Genomic DNA, 11,699 nt, shown 5'->3' with positions numbered 1-11,699 from the left:
ATGTGTGACTCAAATAGTTTCAGGGTGTTTTGGTGAACTACAAAATAGCAGGGAGGGATAATTATGTGAATAAAATTGATACAAAGCCACTAGTGGCAGCATTGTAATTTGAAAGCTGGTGGGCAGCATGTCTTGGACTACAAGGGCAGAAGGAAAGGATGCAAAGCCAATTAGTCAAATCAGGCCTACTCTTGATTTGTAAAACTAAATTAAAAAAATCTGCCCTCAATGACTGAAGCTATTGGTTGTAATTTGGTTCATCAAATGTTTATTTTCAGTTACAATTGTTGCACGAACATAGGGCTGAACGATTAATTGCATTTGCGATAATATCACAATATGACAAAACGAGATTTTCGAACCGCAAAGGCTGCGATTTGATTGGTCACGTGACTTGCGAGTGAGCCGAGCGGAGCAAAGTAGTGCAGGCAGGGAGAGACGCTGCGCTTTAACCTGCTGCACAATGGCCTCAGGCTCGTCAGAAGAGCGCACAGCTGAAAGTTTGGTAGCAAAGAGGGGCGGCACATCAGTTGTGTGGAATTATTTTGGCTATAAAAAAGACGATGCTGCGCAACTGTCCCGCATTTCGATCACAGCCTCGTCGGCTTGAAAAAAAAACCCACCTCAGCGCACCAAATCAGCCGGCCGAGACCTCGCTAAAGAGGTGGTCTCAGTTCGCTTGAGATGTGAAAGCGAACGCACCTCGGTCCGATCCAGTTCCAAAAAGCATACGCCTCTTTGGACGTAACAGGCACCCGCTCAGCCGCGCGCATTATGGGAATTATTGTTTGATTAGCGGTAACAGCCAGGGACGTGCACAGGAGTTTTGAGGGGCGGGGGGAGGGGGGGGGGGAATCGCGGACGAGCGCCATTGTTGACGTGGGGGTTGGATCGCGGACGAGCGCTGTTGCGGGCGCGATTGTTGAAGAACACTCAGAGGGCACTTTTTAATATCAGGCAAAAAGGGCAGGGGCTCAAGCACCCCTAGGGCCCTATGTGTGCACGTGCCTGGTAACAGCACATTGTCGGACCGTCGGGTGAAAATTAGTCGTGGCTCAACATGGAGCAAAGAGGAGACGGAATGTCTATTGGATATTTGGGCAGACGCCCACATAGAACGTATGCTGGCAAACACACATAAAAATGCAGATGCATTTAACACATTGAGCACCAGGATGAGGGAGAAGGAGTTCGAAAATAAATCTGATATTGTTTATTATGAAACAGATAGATTTATTGCTTGTGTTCGTTGAAAAATACATGAACCATCATCCATGTTGTAAAGATCGCTAGTTAGCATGTTCGCTAACTAGCGATTAGATTTGTTGTTATGCTTGCTATCCATGTTATAACGAAAATGCCTACATTAAACAGAATAATGTGTATGTGCATGTCCATCACGAGTGCGTTGCTGTCCGTTGAGAATGATAGCCATGTGTGGCAGCAGGGTAGCCTATTTACTCACCCACCGCACCGTGCATCAATGGCGGGAGAGAGCAGGAGCCACAGACAGGTCCCGGTCTGTAGCAGTGAACTGGCTGGCTCTTCGTTCTTTGGCGTGACAAGCTTCCAACGTTGGCGACGGGCTAGTAATATAACTGAATAGTCAAGGTAGTGCAACAGGTAGTGCAACACTTTGCACTACCTAGCGAGGACGGTCGCCTCGCACTACGCGAACTATACTTGTTAATAATACGACCCCGGATGAATCTTCAGCGCTGATGGCGTGGAGTCTTCCGCTCCTCCACACGCCACTCCAGCCGTAACTGTTCCGTAGCTCAGATTAAAACATGTCGCACACGCAATAACTAAGAGCTAAACTGTTATTCAACTGATCTATCATACCGAAATCTCCGTCAGCATGGGACCTCGCCGAGCGCCGCCATCTTCTTCGTTCTTCCTCACCAACTCTCTCAAGCCCCGCTCTCTCAAGCCCCGCTCTCTCCTCTCATTCGCTCTCTCCTCTCATTCGCCAGTGCACTGCATGCGAGTACCGATTGGCCGAGCCTATGGCGAAGTTCATGGGTGCGATTGGGTGAGGCTATTTTGAGGGAAAGGTTATCGTTGGGGCTACATATCAAGAAATATATGCACACTCTAGGTGTACACCTACACATGATCCTTTTCAAAAACTCTTCCAGTCTCTCTTCTTCCCTCCTTTCATGTCTTCTGTCTCTCTGCCTCTCTGTGTGGACCTTGTTGGATTTCAAATTGTTAGTTTGGTGTTACTTAGCCTATATTTTATTTATATTACAAGTGCCTTTCGAGCTAAGCACGGAAAGAACAAGTAGGCTTCTATAGGCTAGATAATCCATAGGCTATGTTACAGTTTCATATGTTAATAAGGACATGTTATTTTAATTCTGATTTAACATTAATTCCATGTTGTTACTTTTCAATATCAGTCATTAGGCTAAATAAAGTCACGTTTGGCAATTAGCGGAGTCCAAGTAACCTATTCTCGCAATATAGACCCTAAAGGTCTAAAGGCCCTCCTCAAAACAAAATTACAAGGTGTCTTAATGTAGTGTAGGCTATCAACCAATGACCAAATTACTAAACTAATTAAAGGCCATGACACACTGTTACCTTCTGTTAAATTCCTTATTTCTGGGTCAGACTGGGAATAAATTCTGAGGTCTTGGTTAAATACATATCTATGGCAGCAGGTATCAGTATACAGCGTTTATATACAGTGTATACAGTGTTCCCATGTCAATGCATGATTAAATGCATGATTAAAACATATCTAAACACATTTTGAATGTCCTACGTCAACAACAGCCAATGGCTTTTATATAAGCCTTCCTTCAATTTGTTGATAGGCCTACTAAGTAAACGAAATTTGGGTTATGGTTATCAAAAATGTTTGCCGCGCGCGCTCTTCGCACGCCCGCTGACATTTTGCAGATTCTCTCTCCAGCCAAAGTCCCATTAAGGCAACCCTGCCTTAATGACACATCCAATACTAACTCGAGCGACTTTGAGTAACATCTCGTTTGCTAAATGACAGAATGATAAAAGACGAGCATGCTCGTCATCGAACAGTGGACTATGCGTGTCGACGTAGTAACAGTTGACAGTTGACGTAGTAACAGTTGACACACAGAGGCCCTGACAGCACGGCTGCCAACCAGAGAGCCAAGCCCTGCAGGCGAACATCCATCTCTGATGTGTGATATTCCCCACCAGCTGTCAGCTCCGTCCTTTGTCCCCCCCAGCCCAGTGGATGCCCTACGCGCTTTGCGCACACACACACACACACACACACACACACACACACACACACACACACACACACACACACACACACACACACACACACACACACTGTAATGTAATGTGGTCGCTGACCAACCCGGTATCACGCAATTTCGTGCTCATGCGCGCGAACGTTATCTATTGAATCGTGTCCCAGAGCACGATTGTCTTGACTTGTTTCGTGCTACACGGAACGAAATGTAAACCCATGCATTTTGATGGGGTTGTCCTTCATCATTTCTCATAGAGCTGATGCACGCTAGGGGGCGACGTTGAGCCATAAATCCCTCACAGTGGGATCCCATGGATGTAATTGGTAAGTACGGGTACTGCTGAGGTAAACTAGACCGCCCCATGAATGTATTTACTAAAAAAGGCGTAGGCCTACACCTGAAGTAAACTAGCTCAATAACGTCGGGTTTATGCAAACGTATACACCAAAGACCACATTATCCCTATTTTTCATTTATTTTCAACATTAGAAATAATCATCCATGGTTTTGAATGGCGAGGGTCAAACGCTGCGTGCTTGTAACAGCTTAAAACGTGGGTGTCTAAATAATGAACATAATTACTAAACATAACTGTTATACAGTCATATTTCTGCCACTTTCCCACAACTGATTGTGAATAAATTGCCAATGGGCGCCAACACGGAATTATTATAGAGCGCTGTGATTCATGTATGCTTTTAGTGATTCATTTATATATTCATCAACTTATTTACTTGATTAAGGCTACTTAATATGTTACTTTGGGTGAACGTTAAAGGTTATATATAGTGTTGCAACCTGTGATGAGTCTGACTGGTAGAAAGAGTTGATTTACCTTGACTTTATTGCTCTGTTGTCATGACAATAATGCTACTGGCTATCTCTCTCTTAACTAGGCTACATGAATAAAATTTAAAAAAATATATTTTTGGTGGATTATCCTCTGGCCTGTATAATAACAAAATTAATGCAGTGGTAAGTAAAGAGCAATACAACAAAATCAGACACGCCGTGCTTTTGCAACTTTATTTGGGAGGTGACTAGCCTTTATTTAAATAGACTAATTTGTCACGTATTAAGTAGTAATAATCATTATTATTGCTTTTTCATATTTTTCAGACCTTATACATATTTACATCCTGGTTGCAGGATGCAGGATGTGTAGTGAAATGAAAAGTGGCAATGCCTACAGAAATTGTGCAGAAAAGGACAATATCAGAAAATGCAAGAAACATTATTTACAATACAAAATATGCAACAACAGTACAGTAGAATCAGGATGTAAGTATATATATATATATATATATATATATATATATATATATATATATAAAACCAGGATGTAAATATGTATAAGGTCTGAAAAATATGAAAAAGCAATAATAATGATTATTACTACTTAATACGTGACAAATTAGTCTATTTAAATAAAGGCTAGTCACCTCCCAAATAAAGTTGAGAAAGCACGGCGTGTCTGTTTTTGTTGTATTGCTCTTTACTTACCACTGCATTCATTTTGTTATTATACAGGCCAGAGGATAATCCACCAAAAATATATATATATTTTTTAATTTTATTTATGCAGCCTAGTTAAGAGAGAGAACGGTAAATAAACTTGAAGGATTTTTACATCGGATAGCTAGTGGCGTTATTGTCATGACAACAGAGCCAGCAATAAAGTCAAGGTATACGGCAATTCACCATGACGTCACACTATGTTCTTCCGGGTGGCAAAAGCCGATGCATTCTCCGTTGGCACCACTAGTAAACAAACCCTTCCACGATCGAGAAAAACAGGGTAAATGGCTTGAATTAATGATTTTCTTCTTGCGGGGTGCTACGGGACGTCTCATTAATACATATATATATATATAATATATTATATTATATTAATATAGTTTTCGTCATCGTTTCAACTTCAGATCAACAACAATGTTTTGTTGACTGTGTGACATAGTCTTTATTGTTATTTATTTATTATTATTTATTATTATTATTTGTGTTTACAGCCGGCTGGATGGCTTCTGGTCAGTGGTAGCCGCTCGTTCTGCCACCCGGAAGTGTCGTTACGGCTATTGTTTACTAACATTCTGAAATGCCGTATATCAACTCTTTCTACCAGTCAGACTCATCACAGGTCGCAACACTATAGGCCTATAACCTTTAACGTTCACCCAAAGTAACAGATTAAGTAGCCTTAATCAAGTAAATAAGTTGATGAATATATAAATGAATCATTACATGCATACATGAATCACAGCGCTCTATAATAATTCCAGTGTTGGCGCCCATTGGCAATTTATTGACAATCAGTTGTGGGAAAGTGGCAGAAATATGACTGTATAACAGTTATGAATTATGTTCATTATTTAGGCTATTTGTTTATTTATTTAGTTTGTCTCTCCTTAAATTCACGCTTCAAAACGCACGACTTTTACTTCTAAGGCGAGCTTTACTTTGAAGGCGAGCTGTCTCTGTTTCCGGCTCTCGACTTCCTTGTTCAAATATCATTGTACAACTTGGTTAATGAAACAAGCTGACGCTTTGGCGCGCTGAATTGCATTGCACGTCTCGGACAATGAAATTAGGCAATACCCCCTAAACTGGCCTGTTTCATTATACAACATGAACAACTGTAAATGAATTATACTTCGTACACGGACCCTTCAGGATTAACAGCGTGTTAATCAACGTATTCAATGTTTGATCTGTAGACCTACATAAAGAAATTGTCCAGTTGCAGAGTCTGATATTTTCTCCTAACTAATCCTATAACCCTTTAAACATGAATAGATGATTTACCCTTTTTTACATTCATATCAAATGAATGGGTTTATTTTGTGTTACCTACAGGGGCGCTGTTTGAAACATAGTCTACCTCTTGACAGGGGGCGTGGCACGTTGAGTTGAAATAAAAAATGGCGCGCTCCGTGGTATGGGTTTTCAAATGTTGTTCTTATTTAGTGGAAATAATACGTGCGTTATAATAACGTCGGCACAAAGGTCACATCCAATTAAAATAAAATAGACTACGACTAAAATAATGAGGGCTGACAAGAACATCTTCACGTAATAGCATTAGCTTGGCGACGCAGAACATCATTTTTGTTTTGTTGTTTTGCCAGTGTCTAGGAAGGAAGCTGTATATCTTGTGTATGTAACTAAGTTTTTGAGCCTCGGTAAAATGTCAGTGAATGGACGTGTAATCCCACATACCCCGCTGGCTGTAGACTTCTGGCAGGTTCGCAAGTGTCCACACACTCGACTGTTTTTCCTATCTCACATGCACAGCGACCACACAGCTGGTTTAACTTCCACATGGAGCGACCGACCGATCTACTGCTCTCCAGTATCTGCTGCACTCTTGAAATTAAAACTACAGGTAAAGCTCTATATTACCCAATTGTAACGTTTTGATTGTTATGATTTAATGAAATACGAAGGTCATGTTCAACTTGCGGCTTAAAAACGGTATTATGTATTAACATGATATATACTGTATAATGGAGGTGAAACAGCAATGGATCCATCCTCTGGAGTTGGATGAGCCTTACATGCTGCCGTTGGATGACATCGGCAAGGAAAGACTGACGGTCACACTTATAGACGCCAACCACTGCCCAGGGTCCGTCATGTTTCTTTTCCAGGGTTACTTTGGCTCAATACTCTACACAGGTCAGTTCCTGAACACTACACTAAACTACGCTGTATGTAAGGTTTTGATTAGTTAACCATTACTTTCCGGGTTCTTTTTGGTGGATTCCATTGAAGAAAAAACATATTTTATTCATACTCAATGTTTTTGGTGAACTGTTGTAGGTGACTTCAGGTACGCTCCCTCAATGCTACGTGAGCCGTGCCTCAGAAACGACGTCAACATAGACCTCCTGTACCTCGACAACACCAACTGTGACCCCACCCGGCTCCTGCCAACCAGACAGAGAGCCACGGAGAAGATCAAAGAGATCATCCGCAGCCACCCCGACCATGACGTCGTCATCGGTAACATGCTGTCCAAGTAGGATGGAAAGGGATTCGTGTAAAAAGGAAATTTTATTAAGTTGGGTGACTAATGGTGACAACATAGGAGGGTATAATATATTCAGCTCTCAAACAAATATCAATATAAACAAGGCCTAGTTTATTCATATTATTTTTAATATTTAGATATTGGTTTTGAAGCGGCTGAAAATGGGTTATCTGGAGATCATCTAGCTCAGAGATTTGGAGGCTTGCATTACATGTTGGCAAATAAATATTGTAAAGATATCACGTTATCAAGACAAATAGTATTTCCACCTCAAAAGTTTACACTGCCATGTTTTCAATAATGGAGGCGGGTGGGGGAAGTTATATTTGATAATGACAGAAAAAGTAAACAATGGCATCAACACCTTTTTGCTGTGATATTTAGTTCACATCGACCGGCCCTTTATCAGACTTGGCCCTAACCCTTGTCTCTCTGCAGGTCTGTACACCCTGGGGAAGGAGTCTCTGATGGTCGACCTGGCCATGGAATTCAAGAGCTGGGTGGAGGTCAGCGCCGGGCGCATGGAGACCCTCCGGCTGCTGGGGCTCCCGGACGTGTTCACTACCGACGAGGGGGCCGGCCGCCTGCGAGTGGTGGAGCAGGCCGAGGTCCGCTACGCCAACATGCAGAAGTGGAACCGGGTGTTCCCTACCGTGGCCATACTGCCCACCAGCAGACCCTTGGTGTCCTTCCATCCCAATGTGCACGTGGTGCCCTACTCGGACCACTCCTCCTACCGGGAGCTGGAGGACTTCATCTCCGCGCTCAAGCCCGCCTCCATGGTTCCCATCGTGGGCAGCTGTCTCCCGGGGAGCTTCACGGCTCTGCTGCCCCGCAAGAAGCGCCGTGACTTCCTGGTACCCGAGTCGGTGCAGAGCTACATGCTGAAGCAGCCGACGGTCCAACCGAGACGCAGAAGCCCACCCCCTAGGTACAAGGGGCCACGCCCTTCTCCGCGGGGGGTGGTGTTTGAGTCTCCCTCGAAGAGCTTGGATGTTTCATCAAATGTGAGCAGGGCTTCGATCAGCCCCGGGAGACTTACTCCTGAGGTGGAGGAGGGGGAGGATGGGGAGGAGGGGGAGGACGAAGTCCATGTCATTAGAGAAAGGAGCCAGCGACATGTCCCTGTCGATTGTTACAAGAGGAATCACTACATGTGCGGGATGAACATTGTTAACATGGTTTACGATAACTCTTCTACTATGAAGATCCTCAAAAACATCGTTCCCGCATTAACGCCCATCAAAGTCAGAAGAGTGACATCTGCACCCGGAAGAGCCTCAAATGGAGGGGCGGGGTCAAACTGTGACCTCACTCTTTCTAACCAACCGTCGAATCAGAGGGATGAGGCAGGGGTTGTACAGTCGCGTGGAACGCTGGAGGAGATGGAAGGGAGCATTTTACAGCGTCTGCCTTTCAATCAGGAGGACATGAGGAATGGTGGGCTGCTGGACCACAGGCTGGTCCAGCGGTTCTGCCTCATTCCTTTAGCCCATAACCAGAGGGACCAGACCCCCTTCATGTAGGCATGGATTTTGGATGCACTTGGTGCCAGTCTACGTTCACCTTATTTTCCCTGATCTTTTCATAATGTGGATGCCTTTGTGCTGTCCTTCTGTTTGTTTTGTTCTTCTGTTCTGAAGATAAATAATAATGGAGAACGTATTCTTGAGTCGTCGTCATCATGACGACAACGTGATGCAGGTGGTGCACCCGTACAGTGTTTTTTTTCATACTGTATTCCTCTTTTTTGTGTTTTAAATTATTGGTGTCGAAAGAGCTAAGTGACATACGTTCTAAGAAAATGTGTGCTCAGGTGAAATGTTTGTTTTTCCATCATTGTTTCCAGATTATGTTAAGTGAATGTGTGTGTGTAGTGTTTACTATGGACATTTGATGTCTTACTGTGTTTTGGTTTAAGTACTACTTTCAATTCAGTGGTTAATTTGAGAGCCTTTCAGCATTCTTCCAACATGAGCATTGAGACAGCACTCTGTCTGTACAGCCTGTTAATGGAAATACCCATTCAGTTAGCACTTGGGCACTTTGATTTATTCACAAGGATTTGGAACTAGACTGTTACAATCAGACGTGAGGCTCCAGAAAAAGTCCTATTCTGTTGCATTATGGTTATAATAAAAAAAAGCTTTGCTTCCTGAACAGTTTGATTGGTTATTACATCATTGTGTATGATTGAAGATTCGTATGTCCAGAGCACTTGTTAATATTTGTGTGCACTTGTTAATAGTACAATTGTTAATATTTCAAACAATGTGGTAATAAAACATGTATAATAAACTGCATATTAATCTTCTATCTGTGACATGCTCCACCAACACCAAAAAAAAAGATGTACAACATATATTATCCAAAAACTAATTTTGAATCAAAGCTTATTGAATATAGTGTATCCAAGTTAAAGACTCAAAACATTTTACTATGAACGTAATTATTTCCTTTTTGGTTGCTTTTGTATTGTTTTACTCGTTCCACTAGATGGCAACATCATGCTAGCAATGTGTCCGTTTACTCAGCCAACGTTACTTAACTTACGCATCGGTTTTTTTCTGCGGCACCAATAACTTTCCATAAGGCGGAAGCAAGTAAATAGGTGAATTTTATTGTCTGAACCCTCCATGTTCTGCATAGGTGCAGCAAGAACTGTCAGCCATTTCGAAACAACCGTCAAGTCTCATTTGGGTGAATTCCATGTTATGCGACTTACTGTATGCTGTTTACATTAAGTATCGCCTATTTTCACATCAATAGCTGATGAGCTGAATAATATAATGAACTGAATAACTGATTAATGACTAATTACTAAAGCTATGCAAATAATGATGTTGCAGACGAACCTGCCTGTTTCAAAACATTCATTATTTTCATTCATTCATTCATCATTTAGATTCCAATGTGCAATAATTAAAGACTAGTCTTCCACAAAACGGAACAGGACAGCATATGACACTGTTCAGCCTTAATACGGAGCAGTGGCAGCCATCCCAGAATAAGAGGTTCACCTGCATGTTACCCAGGTGCCCCAGGGTAAGGAATCTCATCCACCATCCACTAATGAAAGCCGACCTTTCCTTCCCTCTGAGAGGGAAGGAAAGCACGTAAACCAGCTCCTGCTAACAAACACCCGTCACAAAGGACTGAGTAGGTTTTGAAATATTGGAACTCATTTGTCATTAAATATTAAAATACATTTTATTAGTATTTTGGGGAAATATGTATACATATAGATATGTATACACTGCATGGGTGACTATCTTAGATTCATTGATGCAATGGGCTTGCTGTAAAACCTCAGGACATAAAGTTAGTGGTTTATTGGCATTAAAGCTACCATCTTGCAGGTGTGTACACCTAAGAGTGTTAACTTGGGTCCTTACTTTGGACCCTTTGTGGCTGTGAATATAGCTCCTTAATAAAAAACAGACCTGCACTGCTGCCACTGCACCTCTCCCACTAATGCTACTGGAGATGGATGTTGGGAGCCCCATGCAGGGCTGTTGTACAGCTACCATCGGGGGGCCGTCGGAGTGCCACAGCCAGGGGGAGGATCGTCCCGCACTCATGATGACAATCTTGAGATGAACGGCTGGCTGCCACAGAGGAACTCTCTCTCTCTCTGCAGGACCGTCTGCCACAGGCACAGCATTTACTTAGTGTTGAGCTGAATGCTGATAATGTCCCCGTTGGCTTTGAAAACAGTCAGTGTGGAACGGAAATGTGTGGCTAGTGTGTCTGCGGGCCATTGGTTAATGCCAAAGAGGTGGACTCCTCAATGGAATGCAGGTACATTGCAGGCGCTGTGGGAAATAGTTAATTTTTTCGCAAAAGCTTTTGAGATGTTTTTTGTTTTAGGGTGAGTGGAGGCAGATTGCAGATGCAGCAATGTGATGGCAAATTTATTTTATGTAATCTCCTCTCCTTACAACACACTTGAGAGAGGGGGAGTGTTAATTGCTATCCCACACGCACACGCACACACACACACACACACATACACACCTGAATTTAACTTGGTTGCCTGCATATTTTAAAACAGATCAGCGGTTTACCAAATGTAATTTATGATATAATAACCATGGACTCCAATTGAATGAGACAGACATCTGGTTAGTGTTACAAAAAACAAATGTGTGTGGCACAGCCCCCATAAACATCCCAGCAGGGTGTTAGGGATAAAGTAATGGATTCCTCACACACATCATTGGCTCACAGTGAACATCATAGGAAGTTATACCTGCGAAACAAGCCTCGATCAGCCGCCACACATGGGCCGCACAAGTCCTCCCTGTGTTCCTGATTTGATCATGGCTGATGTGTCATTCTTATTCGCTTCTTGTTCAGGAAAGTAATGGCATTGGGACTGATACTAATGTCTTATTTCTTATTTCTTATTGCAT

At 42.7% G+C, this 11,699-nt stretch overlaps 1 protein-coding gene across 1 annotated transcript; it reads left to right on the top strand.

The window, feature by feature from the left end:
* Window positions 1-6,183: 6,183 nt before the first annotated feature.
* Window positions 6,184-9,424, top strand: dclre1b (DNA cross-link repair 1B). Its single transcript, XM_084480387.1, has 4 exons — window positions 6,184-6,636; window positions 6,764-6,929; window positions 7,074-7,256; window positions 7,723-9,424. The coding sequence occupies exons 1-4, from the start codon at window positions 6,439-6,441 to the stop codon at window positions 8,808-8,810; spliced, it is 1,635 nt and encodes a 544-aa protein (XP_084336513.1). The 5' UTR covers window positions 6,184-6,438; the 3' UTR covers window positions 8,811-9,424.
* Window positions 9,425-11,699: the final 2,275 nt, after the last annotated feature.

This window comes from Micromesistius poutassou (assembly GCF_964030765.1).
Source record: "Micromesistius poutassou genome assembly, chromosome: 15".
Classification (NCBI taxonomy): domain Eukaryota; kingdom Metazoa; phylum Chordata; class Actinopteri; order Gadiformes; family Gadidae; genus Micromesistius; species Micromesistius poutassou.
This window is presented reverse-complemented; position numbering and strand designations above follow the sequence as displayed.